The sequence below is a fragment of the Amphibalanus amphitrite genome, unplaced genomic scaffold (assembly GCF_019059575.1).
Source record: "Amphibalanus amphitrite isolate SeventyFive unplaced genomic scaffold, NRLGWU_Aamphi_draft 000075F_arrow, whole genome shotgun sequence".
NCBI classification, from domain to species: Eukaryota; Metazoa; Arthropoda; class Thecostraca; order Balanomorpha; family Balanidae; genus Amphibalanus; species Amphibalanus amphitrite.
In genome coordinates this window covers 113089-140440 of record NW_024881571.1, presented here as the reverse complement: position 1 = coordinate 140440, position 27352 = coordinate 113089, and the positions used below count along the sequence as shown (strand labels likewise).

At 53.3% G+C, this 27352-nt stretch overlaps 1 protein-coding gene across 1 annotated transcript in view; it reads right to left on the bottom strand.

The window, feature by feature from the left end:
* The window catches only part of LOC122379320, a 35359-nt gene extending 25463 nt beyond the window's left edge, over positions 1-9896 (bottom strand). Inside the window, exons 1-2 of the mRNA XM_043361418.1 lie at positions 9711-9896; positions 1109-3194 (exon numbers count right to left, since the gene is read on the bottom strand). Coding sequence (XP_043217353.1) covers positions 1111-3111 — 2001 coding nt within the window. The 5' untranslated portion in view covers positions 3112-3194; positions 9711-9896 and the 3' untranslated portion in view covers positions 1109-1110. The remainder of the gene's footprint in view (positions 1-1108; positions 3195-9710) is intronic.
* Between the last annotated feature and the right edge of the window lie 17456 nt (positions 9897-27352).

Here is a 27352-nt window from a genome sequence, read left to right as displayed (position 1 = left end):
GTAACGTGTCTTACGGTTGCATTTGCGGAACCTGTTGGATGCTTAACCCGCGAGTTGCTGGGGGGGCGTTAAACGCCCCCACATTTTTCGCCGGGCCATACCTAGTATAAAAACGGCGCGCCGCAGGCGCGCCAAATTTTGGATACCTGTAGGGAATTGATTGAAGTTTATAGTGCCAAAGTTTCAAAAAAAAATCGATCGGATAATTTTTGAGATATCGAGGTTTTAGTGACGTCATGATTTCTGAGTTTTCGACCAAAAACCGCATATGTTCAAAAAATCATATAAAATCACAGAATAGACATACAGACATGCCGTAAACGCCATTAGACTGCCAATACCATGCACAATCAGATGGCTATCTTCGATAATTGATTATCGTTCCGCATTTTCCAAAATCTTGAACTGAATCTTGGCAATTTCTCGTGACTACTTCACGACCATGATACATGCATTTCTTAAATTCAACTTTTTGAGCCAAACACGTACACATATGATAAAATGAATGTCACCATCGTGTTCTACGCCCCAAATTACCCATAACACATGTGTCACAGGCTGCGAATATCAGTTTTGATTTTCGGGGATATGTGCCTACCCGGTTGACCTGACCTTGACCCTGACCTATGCTTGATTGACCCCTACATGGAGCTGACACTCTTGTAGGCCTTATATGATGGATTGTGCACCGTTTTGACAGAGTTTATGACGAGAGGCGCCCATTGCGAAGTCCTCAAATCCATGCTACTGAAAGCCCGATTTCAGGTGTTTGACCTGACCTTGACCCGACATGTGACCTCAAAATTCAACTTTAAAGTACTCATCTGAAGCGTCTCGTCGCGTTCTTTCGTTTGCCGCCTCGTGCGTTTCGCTGCGCCTATTGGTTCTCGAGTTATCGGCTGGGGGCGTTTAACGCCCCCCCCCCCCCCAGCAAACGGTGGGTGGCGAAATACCCCAGCAACTGCCGGGTTAATAGGTGGGGGAAGGTTCCAGTCTCCAAAATTTATTAATTGAACGGGTGTTGCAATCAAAACACTCGTGTAGGCTCACCAAGTACACACCATGTGGTCCAAAAGACAGAAAAAAGAAAAAAAGTCGTTAAACTCACCTCTACAAGTACAGCGTGCCGATCTTCTTCAGGTTGTTGTACTTGTTGTTGAGCAGGATGTTGTGGCTGCGCCGGGTGTAGACTCCCGGCTCGAGCCGCAGCTTCCGCTCGTGGTCGGTGATGATGCTCGGCTTGTTGAACATCTCCGGGGGCGGCGCGTGCGCGTCCCACACCAGGTTGGTCAGCGACTTGGGTCGCGTCAGCTTGTGCACCTTCTTCTCCGAGATCTTGCCTTTGAGCAGGGCTGAGTCGCCCGAGTCGCCTCCTGACGTCTTGCCGCCAGAGTTGCTCGACTCAAGCGTGTCAAAGTCCATGAGCAGGTTAGTGAGCGACTTGTAGCGCAGGTCAAACAGCGGCGAGGGACCTGTTGAGCGCACAGTGGAGCGGACCGTCGAACGGACCGCGTCCGGCAGCGCCGCGTGGACGTTACTGATTTTGTTCATCCCTCCACCATTCCTATGCGCCGCGAAGCGCTGGTTCGCCCTCGCGTTACAATTCTTGGTGAAGAGGTTTCCGGCCGGACGAGGCTCTCCCTGCCGTACCGCCGCCACGGCCGCCTCACGCGCCCTCTTCTCGGCAGAGACTCGATTGTCGGGCGGAGGCTCGGGCCGCACCACCTTCTGGGCAGAGAACACACCCGGGTGGAGGTTGAACGGCCTGACCGCAGCCAGCGACAGCCGTCGAGAGGGAATCGTCTCGATCGGCGGCGGCTCTGGCGGCTGGTCTGAAACTCGCGCCGGCGCCGGGGCTGGGGCAGGTTGCGACGTGGGAGGGGTCTGGGTGGCGTTTGATGTTGCCTGAGGCCGCCGCGGTGCTGCAGCCGCCGGCGCTGGCTCAGGAGCGGAGTGACCCAGCGCAGCGGCTCGCGCGTCCCGCGGCATCGGCGCGAAGCCTCGCACGTAGTCATAGATCTGGTCGATCTCGTCGTATTCGTCGACCGTCTGACCGCTGTGGCGACGCGTGACGCGTGACATGGGTGTCGAGATGGACCTCCGGAAGCCCCGCGGTCGCGGCGCCGCCTTCGCCTTGGCGTCAAATCGTGGGTCCTTTGGCAGCGGGATGTCGAAGGGATGCATCCTGTCGACTCCATGCAGCCACACCTGAGCAGCGCGATCGCACAGCCGACCGAACTCGACGCTCTTCGCCAGCGCGTCTCCATTGGTGGCCACCTGAAGTCGGAGCGGGGCGGTGGTGGGTAGAGTTACCACCACGCTGTCCTTGTGAAGAGGCAGCGCCACCACCAACTCATCCTCGTAGGTAGTGTGCACGCGCAGCTCGGGCACGAACCCTCCGCCGAGCCGCGGCGCGTCCACCGGCCGGCCGCTCACCAGGCGCACGTTCAGCGGCAGCCTCTTGTTGAGGATGTTCCCCACGCTGTGCACCCCACTGATACTCTCCTCTTTCGCCACGGCGCTGAACTTGGCCTTCTGCTCGTGCGGTAGATAGACGTTCTCTCCGGAGCTATCAAAACAGCGGAGGAAGCGCGCCGGACCCCTGCCGCGTGGCCGGGACACCTCACCAACCAAGACCAGTGTCTCGCCGCTCTGAATGGTACGCGATCGCTCGGTGATCGTCTCCACACTGTCTGACTTGGAGACGTATGCCTTGCAGTTGCAGCGCACGATGCATGAGTCTGGGAAGAGACGCGCCAGCTCAGCGACACTCTCTATAGCTCGCACCGACCGGCCTTCCTCCGAGAGGATCTCAAAGAAGCCCTCGAAGGTGTCGGGGATGAGGAGTTTTTGACCAACAGACACCAACCGGCGGTTGTCTTTGAACTTGACGCCCTGGGCGACGAGCCGCCGCCGCCTGCCTCCGGAGGTCAGCAGGAGGGTGCTGTGGACGCCCAGGCTGGACAGGCCGCCGGGTCCGACGTTCAGGTACTGGCCCTTGTGCACCTTCACCAGAAGGGGAAGCTCGTGAGTCTTGAGCAGGTCGAAGAGCGAGCTGACCTCCTCGGACCAGGTGACCTGGCCCAGCACCGAGGAGGCGTCCGGCGTCATGGCTGGGTCAGGTCAGGTCAGGTCGCGACGAGCTACGGCGGGTCGGCGGCGCTGGACCGCTGACGTCACCGGCCTGGTACCGCCTGAAATACACAGAAAATGACGTCATTAGATGCTAGCTACACAATCTGTAAGAGCGTACACAGTAAGTTTTGCTAGATTATCACCTTCTGATCAGTAGCATGCATACTATGAATGGTTATGTGAGCCAATGAATAGTGAAAGGCGATTTCCCACTAAATGACCACTTTCGTCCTTATTAGCCACCCGGCCTTTCCCACGGGCTCCCAGAGATCGGCGGCAGCTCACACATTATCCGACAGTGAGTCATCGGGAGTAGCCAGAGCACGGCCACTTTCGACATGTCTCGGCACACCTGGCTGACCACGGCGCGCGCCGCGCCGGCATCACAGGCTGGCCGCCGTACCGAGTAGCGGCGGCCTTCACCCGATTTACGCGTGCCATAACAGACGGGGTTACGGTCGACGGGCGCGCCCACAATTTCGGCATAGTGAGGTAAGATCCCGTTCGACCGGCCCTCTGAGCTGGACAAGGCGAATTTTCCGCTCACGATTTATGACACTTGTCACATCCCTTGGATGCTCTCATGGCTAACAGCTGCGCACGGGGTAGGTATACCTATAAAGTCTAACATTAAAGCATTGTTTATGAGACCGGGTTTCATCGTTCTTTTTTATAGAAGCGGATTCTTAATTACACCTGTCACAGAACAAAGAGAATGAAATGAACACGTGTTGGTAATCAATCCCTCATAAACACTATTACCACAAATATGTCTTCGTGTTAACACAAAATTTATGTCATTAATACCCCGGCAACCCGAGGACACCATAAACTATCTCTTGTGTCCAATTTCCTCCACCCACTGACATAGCGACCCTGAATTACGTCTGATGGTGTGAGACCGATTCCCAATACCCGTCATCTAAGTTTGATCTGTCAACACGACTGTGACAGATTTCACGGCTGCCACCAGTTCTGGCCCAGTGCCCGTGAGGGGGCGGTGCAATGGAGGGTTAACCCTATTAGTGGCAGGCTCCTGGCTACCCCATATTAGTGGCAGGGGGGGGGGCTGTTTACGACCCCCCCCCCTTGATATCTCGAGATCTAACCGGCCGATTTTCAAAATTCAAACGGCATTCGATTTGGCTCAACGAGATCTACATTTCTAAAAAAAATAAAATTAAAAAATGTCAATAGGGGGGTAGAGGGGGGTAAAAACGGGCAAATTGCAGATACATTTTAGACTGTTTATCACGGCCAGGTTTCTGAACCAATCTTAACGCAACTTTTGCCGATCGATAGAGAATGAACCAGGAATTCACATGGATCCTAAAAATATGCATTTTCAAAAATCATAGGCGGATACAGATCATTGAGATTGGGGGTACACAAAAAGTATAGTAAATAAGGTTTTTGTTGGTACTGTTTCTAAAAAGCGTGGCAATGGTCTTGTTATGTTACAATTTTCTTATGAGAGAACGACTAAAATTGTATTGGTCATGCATAGGCGGTGTCAGGGCACCTATGTTGGGAGGTAAAAAATAACCCCCTTTTTGGACGCCTGGATCCGCCTATTATAGCAAAAACGTGTCAAAAGAGGATGCACAATAACTTTGTATATGTTATCACATGATACCTTTCATTCACTGTTCGTAAAACTGGTGCAGCATCGTGATCTCGCCCAAATGACTCGCTTCACGAATAGGACCCCCCAATTCCCAGTGCTCTGGAGCCGCCCCTGGTAAAGTTATGAACTTGAAATTTTCAGGGAATGTGCCCAATTTTAGTTTTAGGAAAAGTCAGAAAATTTCAGCATCGTAGCTTCAGCGGTTTCGGAGATATTCCTAAAAAACCTGAGGGGTGGATAAAAACAACCCCCCCCCCCCTGCCACTAATAGGGTTAAAGGTCAGGTCACAGTCAGTGCCCGGGGCCAGCACGGAGGGTCACCGCGACACGGTGGCAGTCGGGACTCCGCTATCAACACCAGAGAGTCATGTGTCACACTCCCTGGCTGTGACTAATAGGCAGTCCCCAACACCTTTCCAAAGATATCATAGACCACCTGGAAGATCACCGAAGTGCAGTAGTGCTAAAGTGTCGCCTTTTCACACCAAATAGTGGTAAGATCTAATGAATCATCGGCATTTATCTCTCAAATGAACGCCAAACATGACCATGCGAGACCTTATGTCATCATTTTCAGTTGTTACGGGACACAGTGACAAATATTTCCCATGTAGATAAGCCCCACATTGATTTGGGTAACCATGTCATGGCTAACCATTCTATGACTGTTGTGAGCCCGACCATAAAACGTTCGATGGCCGGTGCCACGCCGCCGCCGCCGGGCTCACGGTCACCCTCTCGGCACTGCCGTTCGGACGGTGGCGCCGGGATGGCGGAGGCATCCCAACAGCGCTGTCACTATTCAGGACACTACCAGACCTACGTCAGGCATATGGCACGTCATGGACACTGCAGAGACACGAGTCGTGACATCAGAACGTCGGCAGAGGCAAGAGATGCAAGATCAGAAGTAAGAACGTCAGTAGAAGCACGGTCTGTAATTTTAGAACGTCTATAGAGGCACAGGTCACGACAAATATAGTAGGTCTAGAGAAACAGGTATCAACCGTGGCCGTGGTATCAGCGGTAGCTCGCCAATCATGATGACAATGGGTCGTAGCTTCACCCTTCAGCATTTCCCCCATAGAAACACGGACTGTGACTTCAGCGCCTCTCCGTGAAGACACGGGCCGTGACATCAGCTCATTTCGATGGGGGACACGGGCCGTGACATCAGCGCGTCGGATAGCACCCCTTTTCGTGGAGCTGTATCTCGGAGACAGGCCGGTCGGCTGACCTACATAAATGGTGTATCAAGGCTATAGTCATTCTCATTCTCGAGGCAGTACCTACTAGTGCCTACTCTGAGAACGGTCAACGGATGCATACCTACTGCATTGGCCGGGGGAAATTCTAGGAACGGTTGCGGAGCTGCAGAGTCTGCGAACTGACGAACAAAGAAGCACTGTGGCTTTGAACTCCGAAAGTTTATGATCAAAGCGGACCTAAAAGCTCTCATCGGCATGTGACGACTTTTAGAGCATATTAACCAGTTTTGTTAGATGAAGGCAATGTAAAAGTTGTAGGAGAATATGTTTCTCTTATAGGCTATTGAGCATTCCATCTGTGAACTGTGAAGTCAAACGGAAGAGCATTTAGCATAAGGTGAACTAGTTATAAGTAAGTACTTGCTGAGTAATTCTACCAGGATACGAGTAGGTATATGTATGCGCAGCTCAGTTGTAGATGATAGAGCTCAACTTATAAGCCATCTCCCAGCATCATTATATAAGCGTGGCGTATTATCTGCATCGAGTTGCCGTCTCTGTAAGTGTGTCAGTCCGACCATCCATAGCGCCACACTCCATCTGTGTCCAAACGACCCGATACGGCGGCCATCAAAAACGCGCTCACACATCACAGAAACACGATTGTGCTCGCCGATAGTCCGACCACCGACGGCGCCGAGGAGCGACTTACCACGCCATGAACACCTACTCACACCCATAGATCTCTGTCAGACGATCAGTGTGTGTCCTAGTGAGACATTTGGAGCTCAAACTGCCTCTGATGAGATGCGCCAGCTGTCGCGGCCATGCGTTCCCGATGCTCAATGGCGCGGAGCGAGTGTCGGCGTCCCGTGATGTCTCGTGACTGGCCGGGACGGCTGTGGTGAACCGTGACCACCCTGCGTCGGCCGGAAATCCTTCCAAGTTCATCACTTCTTGTGAGGACTTTCTTCATATTCTGGGGTAGGGCATTGACCTCCACTGACCGAAATAGCAATTCATGGAACCACATCTTATGCAACGACCATTGACTGTACCGTTGCCACCGCACCATGGTTAACCATGGTGCGCTGCAATTGCAGCGATTACCATATTATCACCATTGGTTTTTCACTTCCTCCCGGTCACCATCGCGACAAGTTTGAAGACACAGACATCACCGTCTTACGGTTACTTGCGTCACGGCCCATACAAGCTGGCGTCACGTTTAGGCGTGAGCTCAAAGCTAACCTGCAGGGATCACATCCGTTTTCCTTCTTCCACGTTCAACATTTTTGTTAATGTAGTCCGAATGATACGGAAAGTGTTTGGCAAGCTCCAGTGATAATGAGTGGTACCACTCACAATGGTGCAATCATGCATCCATAGAGCCAGGCTATGACTCACGACTCAGTATGAGAGTGAGCATCCAAACGCCGGGTCCGATGCCTCTCTGTTATAGGTTACCTAAGGAGTAAGGACCATTGGTCTTCTACCGTCTCAGCGGGACCGCTATCGGTCTTTGTGGTCCCTCCTAAGCCCATGAGGCCGGAGCGGTCAGGGAGGATCAGGGCAGTCGACTGGAACGGATGACTTCTGACGGAGGAACGGAGAGCTGACACGGTAGTGGGCGCCTCTCGCGTGACATCTGGATGGGGTAGGTGAGAACATCTAGGACCATATGGACAGAGGAGGAAAAAATAAACGGGTAGGTCGGGTTATGGAATCGTAATTAATAGAAAATGATGAAAATCAAATGCTATTACTACATGACGAGCGTTTATAAACCGTCAAAACTGACCCTGATGTAGGCAAGTAAGGCAAGCATTGGCGAGAGAGAAAAGCTGGATTAAAAAAAGCATTTAATCAACGAGCATTTTTGGCGAGTCCGTAAAGGGTATCAGCAGAATCGCTTATGTCAAAAGAACGACTAAACATTGAACACGGTCATTCACTTTCCAAAATGAGGGAATTCAACAGGTCTAGCCTCACAAATGACATTGTTTGGCTTTCAGCGCCCAGTATACAATATCATGGTCCGGGTATTTCCACGCTATCCATGGTAAATCCAAGCTGTTAACAATATCCTGGACCAGATACCATGAAAGATAGACGGTCGGGGCCGGCATTGTGTCCGTCGGACGGTCACGGGGACCTATCGCCAGCGTTGGCGCGGCTGAGGAGACGACAAAGCCGCGCCTGCTCGGCTCGGCCCCGGTTTTAGACCGAGCCCATAACGGTCCAGGCGCCCATCGGTTTGAGGAAGTTGACGCTAATGTTACCCGGATTAGAGCGTGCTTCACAAAACCCTGGAAAATGTGACCAATAAACACCCAGGGACGTAAAGCAAATGAAAAACGCCACTGGAGCAGGTTAAAGATTATCGTTTGATTACGCACACATATATGCGAATGAGTTATTGGTGCTCGTCAATGTCAGTCTGACCTGACACTGACCCGGACCCGTTGGCAGAGACCTTGATCAGTCAACACGAACCCAGGTCACGTCAATGCTCGCCTCCCCCGTAAGGCACTCCTCCACTTTTATCTTCCGTTCCGATGCACGTTTGTGTCCATATTCGGGCGGCGTTCATTTTCATTCTGCAGAGCCGGCGCCGCCGATGGCAGACGCTGCCGCTGCTGCTGCTCGGCCCTCGGCGGCTCCGTATGCAGATTTTGCGGCGGCCACGCGGTCCGGACGCCAATCGCAGCCACTCGCCAACGGCTGGCGAGGCGGATCGTGCCGCGCCTTTTACCAGGTCATCGCTCCTGGACCGAGCCGGAGCCGCCACCGCCGCGCCGCCAGCCGGTCGTGCAGGGTCGCTGCACAGACGGACGTCCAGGAACGGAGGGCAGAGAGCGGTTCATGTGGAGTTCTAGCTGACGAGGTAGCTCTGCTCCCTTCAGAGGGCTTATGAACGTGATGATGAAGTCACCGGGCCCACTGTCAAATTCAGTGGATCCGCCTGTTTGACGCTGTCGTGCCTCGCTGCCGAACACCAGATCTCAGCGATAGAAGACGTCAGACGACCCGTCGTCGTCCCGCCACACCGGTTTCGAGGCACAGGATGCACTATTGGACGACCGCCGCGACTCGGAATAGCCGACAAAGGTTATCGGAAGATGACCGCACCAGACGACCGCCGCGACCGGAATAGATTGGCGTGGAGGACCGGTGTTGCTCAATATGGCTCGTCGTGGTCGGGTAGTCGGTGCCATCTCAGTCCGGTTGGGAGTGTGATGATGTTGTTGAGACCATAGTTAAGACTAGTTGGTGCAGCGATGCAGCACAGGGAGGGTCGGAGAGTAGTGTTTGGGATTAATGCAAACTAGCTAGCAGAGGAGCATCGGATGTCTGAGAGTCCAAAGGGGATAGCGCAGACATGAGAGAGGGAATTAATTAGATAAGCAGAGGACTGATAAGTTCCGCTAAACATGAACGGATAGACGGACGGTGTGATAGAAATTGATAGATGGATAGTTTATGTGATTTATTCTTTGTAGCAGCCGACAGAATACCAACCAGTTTCCTTGGACGCCAGAAACCCTGTGACCTTCCCCAGAGTTGGAATATGTTAGCATAAATACAACAGATTCGGGATCATGCAAATCTAATGATACCAAAGAACAGCCGACATTAATGATTTCCAAATATTCCGCCTAGTGCATAAGTTCGTGGATACCAAATATTATATATTTGAGTCTTGAAAACTAGCGTCACTCAAAGGGTATTTTCCATACCTGATACAGCATCCAAACAGCCTCCAATGTGTGTCCCGAGTCGGAGCACTCTGTCCTTCTCACACTCCACACTCCACTCTGTACCGGCCAGCCAGCGTCCAGCGCACAGACAGACACAGACCCTTCCCGTGCGGGGCCCACAGCGCGACTGAGCTCCGCCGCCGCCGCCGCCGCCGTTCGCCGTTCGCTGCACCGTCCCTGAGCCGACGGCGGCGGCGGAGCAGCGGACCTCGAGCGCAGGCAGCGCTGGCGGACGACGGCCCGGCGGCGGCCAGCGGCGGGCGGCAGGCCGGGGCGGTGGCGGCGCGGCGGCCCAGGGTTGGGAGGTGAGGTGAGGAGGCGGCCATGGCCGGCCGCCGCCGCCGCCCACCGACCGTTACCATGTGCCCAGAGCTGAGCCGTGATCCGTGAGATGGAGATAACGTCCCGCCACAGACTGAGACGGCGCCGCGCTCAGGAGGGTTTGGGGCTCAGCTGAGCAGAAAACGACAGAGCGACAGGGAGGGAGGGAGGTGCAAAACAGAGAGGTGGCGGGAAGGGAGCAGTATAAAGGAGACGTGAGCGGATCAGTTTGCGCTCAGGAGGCTTGCGGCACAGCTTTGTCACATGTGCTAACCGTGACTTTTATCTGAACCAGGAACTTCATGTCACTGCATTAGTTCATCGCTGATACCACCTATATGTAAACCCAAACAGTAATTTTCATGGATCCATGGTCTGCGTCAGTACGAAGCCTTAGCATGATGCCAAAAAGCGCAATAACAAAACGTTTTACCTATTCAATGCCAACTCCACCACCGCCCCACCGCGCGCGGGTAGCCGTCTGTTCGAGGGTGGTGACCGGCCGGTGACGGTCTGCCCCGCCGGCAGCGGAACCGGTTCGGTCCGCGACCGCAGCGGGGGCGGCCGATGGGGTGAATCTGCAGACCTGCACCGTGATGAGACTGGCTCTATGAGACGCCCCTCGCGGGTCCGTCCGTCCGTCAGTCAGTCTGCCCGCTGTGGGTAAGAACGTGCACGAGCGCTTCTGTCTTCATGTTACAGCACCTCGGACTAGTATGAAATACAGAACAGACAGGGATGGCGAGCTGAAACGGTGATCAAGTGTCTGGCTTAGAAACCACGAATTTTATCGACACTGTGTGGGAGTTTCATCCATTGATTTAAATTGTCCGGCTATTTTCGGCATTGGTGTTATTTATTCGTTGAAAAGACCGGGCTTCTGTAAAATCACAGGACACAAGTAGGTATGAAACCACGCCTTCTCGAATTACATCGAGATGGCATTTTCCCAGCGTGAGGCGCCTCGCTCTCTCGCGTTTGTGGGCCAACTCCGAGCCTGCTCCGCCGCTGCCGTCGCCATCCGGCCAGTCTCATCTGTCGGAGTGAGATGAGGGCATCATTTGCTCCGAGACTGGCTGTCATTACGCACGCCGCAGGCAGCGAAACACGCCCCAGGCCACGCGTCAGATGGCTGCGAGCCACCTCATTGGCCGAGCTAGACCGGCGCGCCGCGCACTGCGCCACATACGAACCGCTCGTCGTTTTTAGCGCCGCAATCGCCGCTGCTCGCCGGTCTGCAGCTCCGCGCGGTGGTAATTGGTAAGTCGGCGCACCGGTCGGCCACTTTGGGAGCGCGCCGAGCCAGCTGGGGTGATCGGGGAGGACGGGAGAGCGGGCCTCAGAGTCGGAGCGGGGCTCTGGAGCAGTTAGTCGGCGCACGCGGAACTGGCGCGACAGTGCCAGACCGGTAATTAAATCTGAACTGAGAGAGGGAGCCGATAACGGAGGTGCAGTTTTGTTTGTAACACGAGCGACAGATGCTGGATGACTACAGTGTGCCAGCGCAGGCCAAACCCAGCCCAACCAAAGTGATCTCTGGAGCACGAAGCAGGCGATAGAGACTAACCGTTACGAATGCTAGCAAGTTTCTGCATTTACAAGGTCCTCGAAACAGTCAGAAATCAGCACCCCTGGCCGCAATATATGGGCTCGGTTACAGCACTAAGGCGTGGTTTCTCGGTCTGTTCGCATTCCATCGCCGTTCCCAGTAGTGCGGTTTTTGCTCCCACCCGCCGGCCACCGTTTTTCACACCGGACGCACCACTGACAGAGACCTTCCATTGTCTTATCGCTGCGGATATCGGCGCCGTAGCCGTGAAAGGCGCATAAATATAGGACAAAATGTACGCGAGCTGACAGCGGTCGGTGAGGAAATTACACCACCCCGACCAAAAAGGTGAATTACCTAAGTGTTTCAGCTCATATATCGAGTGAGAATTGATTTCCTTCACAGCAAAAAAGTATCCATGCCCTAGACAAATGACAAAAGAATTGTTTTAAATGTCAAACAAAAAATCATACAATGACTACCGAAAAAGACGGAAAGAGTGAACGAAATGGGTGTTATGTGACTAGAGTCCGTGCTCGCGAACCCAAAACAGCATTTCCTTTTGCCTGCAAAAGTGGCATATCTTCCCATCTGTTCCTTGTTCTGTGAATGTACAGAAAAGGAAACGGCGCTAGCGGTAGCGAAGCGCTGAACCGTGATAATGGTGGCGTTAAAACCACCAGGCAACATCAACGGCAGGAGGAAAGACGTCAAACTCTTCCTACTTGTAACTGTATGAACATGGATATCGATACGCGACAGGATTAGTGTGCAAGAAGACATCATCCCGAAGGCCGATGGGGATGTCCCTTTGTTCACCGAAAGCGTGATGATTGGTGAAGTGATGATGCAGACATGTTCTTTGTGCCAGGTCTATCAAGCCATCGCGTTTCCCCCGTCCTGGGGTTGTTCCACCTCCTGCGAGGTGGAACAACGGATTCGCTTTACGGACTCGCTTTATGAAACGAGGCCCGTCTGAGGTCGCTCTCCGTCCAGTCTGAGGTCACTCTCCGTCCGGCCTGAGGTCGCACAGTCGGCCGTAAAGCACGTCCCTCGGACCGGCCACGCCACGCCACTCAGCCGACAAAGAGCCACCCATCACAGCTGCCCTCGGTCCGGGACGGGAACGACCGACCACCCTCCGACCAGCGCTAACCGGCCCGGCTGCGGTCTGGCAGACCTGACCGGCGTCCGTGGCTCTCTGCCACTCTCTGCCACTCTCTGATCCCCTCTGTCACAGTTGTTATATGCCATTCTCTGCCGCTTTGCATGCGACTACATAATTGTCGCTCTCCTGTGTCCTCTGTTGCACCCCAATGCATTCTCAGAGAGCAGCTTCCTCTCTTTTCCCCACTCTCTTCCTCTCTCCCTCCCTCCCTCCCCCCCCCCCCTCTCTCTCTCTCTCTCTCTCCTCTGCCCTCTGCAGTTCTCTGTCGTCCTACGGCCGCCCTTCGCCACCCTCCACCACTCTCTGAGGCCACAACAAAGGTAGTGCCTCCGGCGTCGCTGCTTCGGAGAACCCGACTCGTCTCGTCACAGCGCTGCCCAAGGGGACGTCCGAGCAGCTGTTCAAGTGTACTCTGTACCATCACGTCAGGGCGCGAGGCAGTTCAGGTGACAATTGCTGCGCGATGGCCGTCACTGAGGCGGTTCTGACCCAGGACGTGATTCGGCGAATGGTCCATAAACAGAAAGTCTGCGCAAGCCGCTTTGTGCGAGCTAATTAAAGTGTCTGTGGGTTCCCATGACCTGGACTGGGCCAGCTGAGGTGTCCTGAGATGGGGCCGGATGTGAGGTGGGCTTGTCTCCCACGGTGAGACGAAGGACGTGTCTCTGTCTCGGCGGGGAGCGTGTTGAAGCGCGACAGGGGCGGGGGCGGCCAGCTTGGCACGGTGGTTCGTTTCGTGTTTCTGCTCGTACGGTACGACGAACATGACAGGTGGTCCGCGCAGTAATCACTGTGACAGGAGAGCACTCCTTAGTTCGTCTGTCGGTCCGGGGTCAGTCACTGCGGTCAGCGGCGCCCCCCCCCCCCCTCAGCCGCCACCCTCTTCCCGGAGCTCCTCGACAGCGTGGCCTCTTTACGACCTCCCCGTACCCGGTCCTGTGCACGTCTCATTACTCTGCAACTCGAGCCAGAGCGGGACCAAACGTCCCACCGGCACCCTACTCCACGACCCGAGAGAACCGTTCCAACATGTCTCACGATTTGGTCAGGTAATCAGATATTGTTATATGCGGTTCTTTCGTGCATACTGCATTTCCCGGTTTGACCTCTTGCTAGTCACGTCTGCGTTGTTTGGAACGGCGCCGTTACTGAGTACGTGATAAACATGGCCTCGCCAATTGACCGAAGCCGACGTTACTTTCTCACCCACTTTGCAATGGACGGGTGGCCGCTCTTCCCGGCACGGGTCAGCTGCCACGCGCGGACCGGCACGTTTCACCGATCGATGCAGCCCCGGCCGTTCCGTCACGCACTATTGTCCGGACGTGGCACGCGGACACGGCTGCGGACAGGGGGGCGGACAATACACCTACCCATGGACACCGGACAGGGGCGCCTGCCGCCAATGTTTCAGCCCCTCGCTCGCGGCCCCCACGCTACAGGCCACAACGCCACGCCACAGCGCCGCAGACGGCTAAGCTCACGCACCCCACGTGACCAATGAGAGTGTTCAGCCAGCTGCGGCAGTCACGTGTCACGTGTCATGAGAGCGCTGGTAAGTTTGCATCTACATGCCATGAGTTCAGACTCCTCACTGTGGCATTGTTTCGCCCCCTGACTCTCATGACTATGGGGGTAGGCATGCAGCTGACACCCACGACTGTTGAATCTGACGTATTGTGGGAGTTTCGTGGGCGTCGGACCAGGAAAGGGTGGGATACCGGCTGTCTGGGTAGTCGTCTGGCGTCGCTGTAAGTCGGTATGCAGCGACAGACACCGAACAGTCTGCAAATGGACAGCATCTGTCGTGGATCTGGGATATGCCGGTATCAGAGTCAGTTTCTGATCTGTTATGTTGATCCGTCTCAAGGCGACAAAAAGAATGGCGCTATCTGTAATTAGGTGGTAACTAACGGTTGGGCATTTAATTAGACGTTTGGTGATTTGGTTTATTCCTCACCTCTTTTTAAGCTGATTAAAACAAGCTGAGTATTTGAGCATACGTCTTTTTCAGACCCATAACAAGCTACAGCTAACCTACATCGTAGCTACATGGCATGCATTACCGATAGCGTATCAACGATTCCAGTAGCGAAAGGTTGATCGATAGATAAGACTGAATCGCCTCCTGGCCTTGCCTTAGCAACAGTACGGTAAATGAAGTCGATGAAGGTTTTCCCGATATAACTAATACGAATCGATATGGATCTTACCGGCTTCTGGTTCATTCGGCATTCAACAGCGATCACAGACACGGCACATCGATGGCTGCCAAAGTCGGCAGTCATGCAACAAACCGGACACTTGACGTCCTGCAGTCAAGGTCAGCATCAGTCACCCTACAGGCCTACAGTCTCACTCACCAAGAGCAAATATTATGTAACTCAGAGACAGAGAGCTAAAGTTAGCATCTCAGACAGGGGCCACTGACCAACCAGCGCGAGTTGACGGTAAGTATCAAGTCATCTCTCTTGCTCGAGGGACCTCTGGCAGTCGATTGACCTCTGCAGGGTCGGCGGGGCTGGCTCGGCGTCCGGAGGACTCCTCTAATCAGACTAACGAGGTGGACGGCGCCGGCGGCGGTCCACCGGCAGATCTGCGCACGTGATAACCACCCCCGGGGGCGGCGGCCGATGGGTCGGCAGGACGTGACACGACTGGAGAGCGGTGTTTTCGGACAGGCCCGGCTCGCGCTCCGGGCCCGCGGCGCCGCGCCGCCGGACTGAGCCAGAGCAGACAAGAACTCGGCGGGTGTCTGTCAGCCACCGACAGGCGGGACGATGCGTTTGGAACGCTTTGACTAGACGTCTTCTTCAGATGCTATGATAACGTTTATGTCACAACACCACCCATTTCGATAACCACCTCATGGTTTATGACACCGGGTTATTTTGGACATTGAGACTCAACACGCCGAGTTTTTCGAGGCAAGCACGCATGCCGAGCTTGTAGCCACGACATGTTGCGAAACGCGCCGCAGATGGCTCCACAGATACGGGAGGAGGAGCATAGTTCCGTGCCGCGCGGGTAACGGGTGCCTTCATGGTATGATGGACCAATTAGCTAGGGTGACACAGACCTGCGAGCGTCCCGCACTGGCGTCGTGACCGAAACGTGACAGGGGCAGGAATGTTGCATTAAGAGCTATGCAAATGTCAGCGTAACGGGTGCCTCCGATGCTATGAGTTGTGTTTTTCTGCATTGTTGCATAAACGGTACTCGTTTGCTGCTTTTTCGCTCACGTGTTGCGTGCAACTCTCGGATTTGAATAGCTTGTTTGAAACAAACAACAAGAAGATTCCCGAGCTCCAAAATGTTGACACCTCTGTTTGAAAAACAAACGCTTATTTTAATTGTAGTTGACTGAAAAAGCGGCCCATTTCATTGGGCGGTAAGAAGGTGTCTTTTCGAAATTCGAATAATTCATAGACATGCTTTTTATTAAAATTGGCATCAAATTACCTTTTCATTCCGTATACCATCAAACAATGTTCCGCTAAAGTGGTATGTAATCATAGAACAGCCCCGGGAGTGGAATATCAGGAAAAGTATGCCATCTGTCTCTGCCATTTACCATCGCTAATATGGATTGAAGGCGCACGTGTTCTCTGTGCCGAGCCACAGGAAACCACAGAGGATCCGAGGAGCCCCCATGTGCAGCTGTGTCAGGGCGTAGCGGGGGACCGATTTCATTCCAGCTGTCAGCTGGCGGCACACGCCGGCCACGCGCACACCCAACACTACAGGACAACAATCTATCACTGGTGAGCGCGTCCCCTACCTGCCAAATACCACACACACGTGGCCGTCCATTGAAACACACCCCTCCCCTCCCTGTAGCGCGTGCCCCGGCTGTGACGGAGGGGAGGGGGTCGCAGACCAACCCCGTCCACCACCGCACCTGGCTTTCCAGTCGCGTGCCGTTCAGTCGCGCTTCCGTCGCTGTATTGAACCGCGTCGTGTCTAATCTGGACTGCAAGGACCTGTCCTGGACAGCGGTTTGCAGGGTTTGACGTTAGCAGTTGTCGGGCAGGGTACTTCAGAGGTCTGTCACATGTGGCTGCGAATAAAACAGTGGTGTTGTGCAGTGGTTGTAAGTGCGATTATGCGCCGAATGAATGGAACAATGGAAGATGGTGCATGCTTGTGCTGTCGCCTGGCTCGTGGGGCAGTGAGCAGACCACTGAACATAATACCAGCCATGTGGAGCGGTGAGCTGCGCCAAATATTGCCATTTGCTGGATGAAGGAGTGCCATGGCCCCGAGACAAAAGTGTGTTCACGGTTTGTAATTAAACCTTGGACCTCATTAAAACAGCACGCACTATACCGGCATGCTCCCGGAAGTTCCTGGACTTACATAAGCGTTCATTGAATTGCAATTAGGCTTTGGGGGAATCAAAATATCAATCAAGGTTAGAACTTCAACTTATGTTCCTGTTCCAGACTTGGAGAGAAAAAAAATCGGAACACATCAAACGATCTCTCGGCGATCTGATCGACAAGTGTTCCATGTCTTTCCGTCCTACTAATCAAGCCTTATTATCGACTGGTAGCCCTCCAGTCCAGAATTGTAACATACACTCATGCCACTGCAGCAAAACGGCCGTTGCGCCGACAAAGTAGCAGGATTCCGGGAGGTCAAGAATCGAGCTCTATCAAAAGCATGCTTAGTAGTTGGTGATTTCTGTAACCAAGTCATAATCAAGACCAATTGCAGGCCGAGTTTGTGATGTTCCGATCCCTCCACAGTATTATGTGAGCATGTTACAGTCGTGATAAATGCGTCAACCGACACAGGCACACCTTCTGACAGATGGTGCACCGAACAGACCGACTACACAACTGTCAAACGTGAAGTCCATTAACATTTTTTGCCTCCGATAATTTGACCTACTCGGCCGTCTCGCCAGTGGACAGCTAAATGCCGGCAAATGGAGCAGGAAGTGAAATCGAGGCTCATTACAGCACCACTAGCGCGACATCTTCATCGGCGTACTGCGGACGGCGTGCTCAGACGGCTCTCATCACTCGGCTCTTCCCACTCTACATAATCACATCGGCGGCGCGATCGCATCTAGCGCCATCTAGCGTCACTTGGCGTCATTTAGTCATATTTAGCGAGAGCGTCGGCTCAGCCCACAGCGGCGGCACTTCACAGCGCGCATGGTTCGCCAGCATGCACGCTAGGTGAGGCGATAGTTCACGGACGCGCTCGTGCGAGGCGACCAATTCGCCACGCCGAGTTTCACTGCTGCCGTTCTATCCAACGCCGTGCGTGCTAAATACCGCCGTAACCGTCGGTCGCGAATCACACGGTCTCACGCCGTTCGGCACGGCCGGTGACGTAATTTTATGTAAATATATGTTCGTCATTGGCCACGATTGAGGGACGGACGATCACCGGCGAAATAACTGGGCTGGCAGTGCGCTCAAGGCAACTAACTGACCCACTCGGGCCGAAATCACGCAGCTCTGTTCCTGTGACGTCATTATGAGGAGCGGCCAATCACTGGTCAGTCATTCATCAGCACCGATGGTCAGTTCGCTGATTGTTTTAAGTGCCCAATTCTGACAGCTGAGTGATTGTGTGGGAACAGTTTCTGGGTCAGTGTCAGGTACTGGTTGGGGGAAACACGCGTCACGCGCGGAAGTCGATTATATTCAGGAAGAGAGAGAGAAAAAAACTAAATGCATATTTTTCATTGGAATCCCAGTAAACAGCAGTTTCCTAAACTCAATCAATCATGCATATTCATCGAGCACACGGTTTCTGTTTAGATCGAATAAGTTTTCTATTATGCCGCCAACTCTACAGCTGGACAAAAACCCGTGATACTCCACACTGAACCATCACCATTTGATAAAAAAATGTTTTTTTTTAACACTCATAATCGCCACCGTAGGTACCCATGTCATTCAGCGTTTCAGCCCCCTCCCCTCACCCTCCCAGTCCCCACCCAGCGGCTCCGTCACGGCCGATGACACTCACCAGAGCGTGGTGCTACTCTCCTATGCGCTAACGCAGTCTCCCGCGGCAGCCGCGCCCTCGGAGACTGCAGCGTTGTGTTGGGCGCTAGCACTGAGACGACGCGATTCCTACTGAACTTGCGCCATCGAACAAAACTATTTTACCTGCCACATTTCGAAATATAGTTCCCACTCCCAAAGGTTTTGACTTTTACCTTGCTATGGTGCATATGCTATGGTGCATAATGGAGGTAGAAAATGTACGCTGCTGCTACTAATCATTATGAAAAATAGCTGCCAAAGGCAATGTATGTGACTTGGGTGATCACCATTCACCATGGAGGTAAACAGGAATTACATGCGTTTGCGCTTTTCACTTCAAGGCCGTTCAATGGTTCGATGATAATCAAAATTTCAGGAACAAAGCATTGAAGTAAAATGAATGGAAAATATTTCGTAGCAACACTATGAAAGTCACAGTTGCGTATGCATTCCGTAATTCTTTCGACGCGGGCATTACTAAACTGATGATAGCACAATCTGCACGCACCGACGGCGGCACATAATGCGTGGGTTGTGACACTTTTAACAGCGGATCCGGGACACGGTCTACTCGTGCCCCTATCGCTGGTCCAATCCAGCGCCTTCTCCATCCAGCCCCCTCCCCGCTAATCGTTTATACCGAACTACCGTCCGCAAACCCCATGTCCAATCCATCGCCCCCTCTCTGTGGGCATTTTCACCTCTTTAATCGGCGCTCGGAGCGGGTGCGGTGCAGAGCCGTTTGACCCGGGGCGACCGGCACTCACCCGGTGACGACCTCGGTTCGGTTATGACACCAAATCACGGCCGGCGAGCATCGCGTGCGCGGCGGGCCGGGGGGACGAGCGGGCGGCGGCCGGCTGACGCCCTGTTCATTCGTCAGCCGGCAGGACGGGAGGCGGTGCAGGGGCATACAGAGCCAGCAGCGCCTGCAGCCGGCGGATTGAGTTATGGCAGCCCGGTCGGGCACTCTCTGCCTGGGAAACTGCCGCCGGCCGCCGCCGAGGGACGCGCCGATACTGCGCCGGCCGCATTGCGGCGATAAACGGCGCATCGGCGGCGATTACGGTGCGCCGTGCAGCGCCGGCCGCGGCAGCGATCACCGCCGGTTGATGAATACCGAGCGCGGCCGGCGGCGGCGGCTGTGGCGCGGATGAGACGCTGGCGGCGCGGTGGCCGGCTCGGAGGTGGCCGGCGGCGGTCGGGAGCGCGCTGATCAGGGAGCACTCGGGGAGAGTGGCGCCAGACGGAGGAATCCAGGAGCTGCCGGAGGCGGGGGGCGGGCCGCCACAGGTCGCAGGGTCGGGTATTGCAGGCGAGAGGGGATATTCGAATCAGCTCTCCCACGAGACCGAATGGGCTCTGTGCTGTCCTGAGGCAGCGTTCCTGCAGAGAATGTAAGAGTATGCATTACGGCTGATATGGAACCCAGCAATTATGAGCCGCTGGAACCCAACATTCCATGAGCGCCTCACAAAATGCTGCTCAAAAGTGGCCAGTGATTGCCATTTTAGGAAACCGAGGATGACACGAAGGAATATTTGCATGCAAGTTATGCCAATAAAAGAGGAGCTGTGCCTGGTTGAGGCAGCAAACTGTCAGCTCCAACCTTATATAAACAGAATGTTGCATTTGTATTGGCATTCCATAGTTTGGTTTGCAAGGCCAGCAAGATGTATAAGGTTACCTGCAATCCACTCTCGCAGTCGCATGACAGTAGCTTTCTCAAGCCCTTTGCTTTTTGTATAGCTTTCTTATGTGTTAAATCAGTCCACTTATACCTAATAATTAAACAGGTAAACAACTTAGATCTTTTCACAATGAACGGTTCTATAGCGGCACTGCACTAGCTACAATATGAATTCATTTTTAGGAGTTTATCTCAAACCGTATGGCACCTCCTCCATCCCGCCTCCAATGACCACACCGTGCGCGCCCCGGTCCCGTACTGGGGACTGTAACAGTGTCCCGCACCGCGTGTCCCGCCGCCCAGTCGCACGGGTGGTCCCAGGCCCAGGGTCGACATACCTGTCGGAGGCTCCAGTATCGCGCCCTCATCTGCTGAAACTGCCGCTTACATTACAGTGAGACGACGAGGAAGTTTATTGGGCAGCCCAGCGTCCATGTAGTAAGTATGTGGAGATTGATGGGCTCGGTAGATTTCTATTACCTGTCGGATTCCATTCCGAACTTACAAAATCGATTGATATGCATCATTCAGATATGACATATGGAAAATATCACTAATCATATCATGAAAATTGACAAAATAAACTCATCTTTGGATATTCAACTTGAGACATCCAGCAAAGGAAGAGGATATTGCGTTTGAATTCCTTAGTCGGATCAGTGTTGAATGGAAATGGTAGCTAATAAATGGCCACTTGAAGTCTCCAGCTCGCAAGCTACTGAGCTGGTAATGAACCTTGGCCGAAAGCATGTTACCCGTCTGTGTGTACGTACCAGGTGCGGTCGCATGATAGGGCAGAATACCAATATCACTATCATATAATGCCACATTTGAGTAGACCCCAACTTTTCGGATCATATCTTGTTTGTTTCAGATCGAAGTCGGCAATCAAGTCAAACTAAATGTTCACGTCTGGTGTCCGCGGTCAGCTCTGGACCCGTGCCGACCTGACCACCGGCAGCTCACCACAGTCGTCAGCGACCATAATCGATCGCTTACCGTCGTCCAGTGACACAGATTTCTGACCACCGACCGACGCAGCCCTGACCGACGCCGACGCGACCTTGGCTGGTGGGAATCTACGGCACGCCTCCGTTGGCCCGCGGAAACCGCCGAACTTCCTCTGAGAGCCCGCCGGCGGTGGTGGCGAGGCCGATCGTGCCGGCACGCCACTGTCTGGCGGACGATCATCTCCAGCAAATAATTCTGATCCCTGAGCCTGCTGCCCGGGATGGGAACGTCCAGAGTCTGCAACTAGCGTTCTTCCCCAGTGGAGTTCAGCTTGGCTCGGCCACCGTCCTCCGAGTACTTCTCTGGCGTCTGCTTCAGATACGGAGCCCGGCACCTGCACTTTTCGTGACCGGCGGCCACCAGTTGTGGCCGCGTCTCCTGGGGCGAGGTTCCCACAGAGGCTGGTGCGGCTCCCGCTCAGAGCACGCACTGCAGTGGCGGGCCAGACGGGGCGCGCATACCGGCCGGCGGCACAGGGGCCGGCACCGGCCACAATATCACGCGCCAGGCGCAGGGCGATTATCGACTAATTGCGAATACCGAGCCTGATTGCAGCATGCCGAGGTTTCCCACCATTTTGGTTTGAAAGTGAAATGCTTTGAATTTTTAACGGCAGTGAAGTTCAGGAAGATTGAATTTGGCGAATCTAATGGTCGTGTGATCATGTGGTCTTTTTCACTTGCAATGAGCACTGTTTTTTAAAACGTTATTTGTATCACAAGTCTTATATTCGAAGCACTTATTGATCTTTATGAACTAAAACACAATTGTTTTAATGGACATTTAATTTAAAATTATCAAAATAAACCTATTTATAGGCTAGCAGCTGCTTAAAGCCGAGACTTCAACGTCAGCACCTTGAACTTCAGAGCTCTGTCAAGCTCTGAATGACAACAAAATATGATATATCCGAGCTATGAAGTCCTATCCAGAGCTGCCAATCCAGTGAAGCCCTGCCAGGCTGCAGAGGTCGGAGCTGCCAGTGAAAGCCTTTCGAGGCCGAGTGGCGCGCGCCAGACCCGCTGTGTGCGGCACTCGGTGCCAGCCGGACCACGCGACTCCGGCACTGGTCTCGCTCGGTGCACGTGCGCGCACGAGCGTGCCACGCCGGAGCCAGTTAGTGGCTGGGCACCAGCAAGTGCCTTGGAGTGGCACGGAGTTGCTCGCACTCTGCCTCAGACTGACCTTACTCTTCATAGCAGCCATTGAACTATCTCAGAAACACCAGATGACATAAATAGCAAACTTCTCAGTCGTCTTAGAAATGCGTGGGATAGGTATACTATTTCCACTAGAAACTAACCCAACGTTCCATGAGATCAGAGATGAAGCCGTAGGGCATACATCATCCCAGCTCAGCTCCTGGAACTTTAACCCGGGCCCCGGGGTTATATCAGGCGGTGCTGACGTGCAGTACTCCTCCCTGCCGTGACCTGTGACCTCCGAGGGCCGCCACTCCCCCCACACTGGCAGACGAGTACGTCCTGACACGCGATACGGTGCCGGGGATGAGAGAGCCGAGTGGTGGGAACGGCTCAGTGAGCAGATCTGAACGGGCGGTGCCGCGCCGAGCAGAACGGACGGGCCATAAACCACCCCGGATAGGGCTCAGAGGCAGGGAGAGGGCGCGCGCCGCTTCACGGTTGGTGAGGGTCACAACTGGAACCCACCACCGCGCCGCCGGATGGTGGAGAGCGCCGCCCGTCTGTGGAACGCACCGCTCACCGGAACATAGTCAGACTCACGAACTCACAAACTCAGCGAGATTCTTTCACGGCATCGAGTTTTAAATCGAATCGAGAATCGAGTTTTGAAAAATTCATAGGAAACAAAACTACGCAAGCGTTAACCTAACTACCGAGAAGAATTAATTTTTGGAAAAGTTATAGCTACTCTTGTTTACCCATGCGGCCGTATTCCGATACCTATCAACCATCGATATCCACACTTCATAAAAATAACCATTTAAAACCTTATTAAAAGCAGCATCCCAAACTTTGTTGATTTAGGTGGGAAACGTTATCCAAATGAAAACAATTCTCCACTCTCGCCTCCACTTAAAAAAAAAAACTTTTTTCACTCCTGGTTATACTGAAACAAAGCATTTGCACCGATGGTCTTTTTCATCCTACAATCTACTACACTTGTACCTATATAAATTCATGCTTTTGGTTGTTTTTTTTTTCCTCCTTTTATGGGCCCTACCTACCCCGCAATTTTCACTCTCATCTCCTTTTTGGTAAATAATGTTTCCTTCTGACACCCAAGCAAAAATAATTTTTGGGACACTGATTAAAGGACTCCTAACCCCTTTTTCTGCTGTACAGGCTAACTATGTAGAAGGCCGTAAACAAATTTCTTAGTCCGCCGCGTGTCGGTCGCCGTCACCGTTTCACTTTCCTCACCGAAACAAGAGCCTGTTACCGGATCCGACGAGAGTGTCTCTGCGCCGGACGTTAGACGCGCTTCGGTGGCGCGTTTGCCACCGCCGCGCCGATTTCGCCGCGCCGAGAAAACACCCCGGGTACGTGCACGCGTCGAGTGCACGCTCCGAAAAACGCGAAAACGAAACCAGTCGCTCTCAGATGCCCGCGATATGGCCAATAAATGACGCAATTCCACCATGGTTCTGCGGTATCTGGTAGATTTTCCGCGGTAACTGGCTTTCATTTCCTTTATTGTGTGCATATTTCACCAGCAACGCGGTGCCCCCGGGATTATGTCAGACTTCGGTAGTTGGGGGTATGGTGCATCCATGAAGCATTGTTTACAATTAACCCTCGCCCTGGCAGGGGGGGGTCGATGCGACCCCCCCTAAGGTTTTTCGAAGCTAGCGTAAAAACGGCGGCGCGCAGCGCCGCCAAATTTGGCACAGCCTATGGGGCAACCATTTTACATATGGCCTGAAAATTTCAGGTCCGGGTGACCTTGGGTCAGGTCACCAGGTCAGAAAAACCGGTACAAGGTCATGGTCAAATTTCAATTTTCTTTTTGCACCTGTCCAACTCACATTTTTTGACTGATTTCCTTCAAACTTTCAGGATGTGCTAAGTTCACAGAGTTGTATAACATATAGTCCGGCTTTTTTGAGGTCACTGACCTGAGGTCAGTTAGAGGTCATTACGTCGTAATGTTAAGCCTATGGGAAAATACTAAATTCGGAAAATACTGGAGATATCCGCTTCGTTCTATCACTTTTGTGCTTTGAAACCACGGTACTTAACAGCAGGTCACTTGGTGCTTCTTTGTTTGGTGTACTTATCCATGGGTCAGGTCAAATGAGGTCAACTGAGGTCAAATGACGTTTTTGCCAATAACTTGGCACATAATGACGCTAGAGCTTAAAAAATGGTATCATTGTGTTCCTGGTGATCAGCCGAATCGAAAGATATGCGATATGATGCAATTTGGTTAACTTGAACTTAATTTATTAATTTAAGTTTACTTAAAATTTAAGAAAAACTTTAAGTACACTTAAGCAAGCTAAAAAGTATATCATTCGACGCGCCTTGACGTGCTGAGTTCACTGGTGCTTTTCTTTTTGCTCTATCTTAATTAGATCAAAAGTTATAAGCGAAAAACTTTTGACCTGTTTTTAGCGAAATTTTTACATTTATACCCCCCAAAACCCCCCTAAATATTGACCTAGAGCAACCAAATTTGCACAGGGGCGAGAACTCCAGGGGGTTCACCTGCCTACTAAATTTGGTGTTTCTAGGTGCCATAGGAGCCAATCGCGAGGGGGGGGTCGCATCGACCCCCCCCCCCTGCCAGGCCGTGTTATGCAAAATGCCCTGCCAGGGCGAGGGTTAAATGGCAAACATTTGCCAGCGACTGATGTAGTTAGAGAACCATTACGGAAGACCTTTTATGGTTGCGAATGAAACAGCCATTTCACTGGAAGTGATTGATCCATTCCCTCGCTTATATGCACAATGTGAATAAGAAAGCATTGCAATACGCATTACCGGAGCTTTGAGAAGCATTTATGTCTCAATCGAAACATATGCAATGAATGAGCCTGTGCAAGAAGCAAACACCTCGATAAAAACACTTCACACGCGGTCCTTGATTAAGACGCCATACTGGTTTAGAGACCTCGAGAATGTGAAAAACGCCGGCGTAAAATAGCACGTTTTCGGCGCAGTGCAGTGGGGCGTAACAGCGGCGCGGCGAAGGCTGGCGATGCGGCAGCTGTGGCGCGGCGAAGACGAGGCGGCACCGTTAGAGGTCCCGGCACCGCAAGGTCGGCAGAGGAGGGACAGAGGACCCACCCGCGGAGCTCAAAGCTCCGGAACGCGGGCTGAGACGGGTGCCCGGTCGAGAGTTCAGGGCGCCAAGCTGTCATCGTGGCCATCTGGCCCCGTATAACTATGTAGAGCGGAATGATGATGAGGGAAATGGAAGCTGTGAGTGAGGAGGATTGTCGTTGGCTAAAAGATGGCAGGATCAATAGCGAAAACAATAAATTTCAAAAGGCAAGACCCGAAACCAGCATCTATAACGATTCATTGTTGACATTTTAATCCGCAGCGAGAAGAGCGACGGTCGGAAAGCGTAGCATACGGGCTTTACAAACTAAAACGGAGAGCCGAGTCAAAACACAGAAATTCCGTGACTGGGAACGGGAGGTTGGCATTGCGTAGGGTACCTATCACTGTGACAGCACTGTGTGTACGAGCGGCCCTCTCAATTAATGACGGTGAAAGTGTTCGTCTCACAGCGGTGCACTCGGAATTCGGTCACGTGGGAGACCACCGACGCTCTGGCCAGCCTCGGTTCTACACCAGAGGCGCCGAAAATTGGCCTCGTGGCCCACGCTGTCGGTTTCAACTGACTTCAGATCAGTTTCCTCACTGAGATTACTAGAAATCCCGTGGGAAAAAGATGCTCTCCACGATCGATAGTTGGCTATACTCTCCATGATGGTGCAAATAAGCACAAATGTGAAGTTAAACAAGGAAATCCGTGATCAAAAGAATTTAGCAATTCGCCCTGGTAGCATATATTTACATCGTTGGCATGTTCTCAAGACCGCCACAAAGTGCACATTGTGGCATGTAAAACGGCCTTATTCTCGTCATCTGCGGGTAACTGGCTGGATTTGAACGGTCCGGGGTCAGTGGTAGGTCAAGTTGTGGCGGCTTACCGCCGCCCGTCCAACCCCTCCCCACACAGCACACGGCTCATGAGCCTCCCGACCGTCCTCCTCAGCTCTGCCTGGCTCTGTCTGGCTCGCCCGGGCTCGGCTTTAGCGGTGGCTAGTTAGCCGGGATTACGTATTCCGGGCAGGTTCCCGCCGAGCTGGGCGCCGCTCTGTGCCGTGGCGACCACCGCCGCTCGGTCCCGACCGCTGCCGCGCCGCCCGCGGAACACGAAGGTCAATGCACGCCCGGCGCGGCGGTCGACACCGGGAGCAGAGGTAGCGCGAGGCAATGCGAGGAAATGTTAAGCAGCGCTAGGCAATGCACTATCGACGAGAGGAGATGTGATCATGTGAGAGGGCATCCGATTCACGATTGCCGACGAAAAGGCAGACAAAATGAGTGGAACCAAAAAGATCTCGCAAATCCTATGTGCATGCAGTGTTGTGAGTGATGCTCACCCACGCAGCTGTGTGTGTTTTCCAATCCCTTGGAACAATATCCACTCTCCCTCCCCTGGGACGGACGACCCTCCGCGTCCACCGGACGCCGCCTGCTCGGCAGCGCGCGGTGATGTCAGTGCCGAGCAGGGTCGTTGTTCGGCACACCCCAGACGCCGACTGGGGACCTGTCAGCCTCGGGCTGTGACAGACCTCACGGCCAATGACGCCGATATCTGTCCATGGGGTCGTTTATCAATGCAGGGCTCATGCGCCCAGCTCAGTTA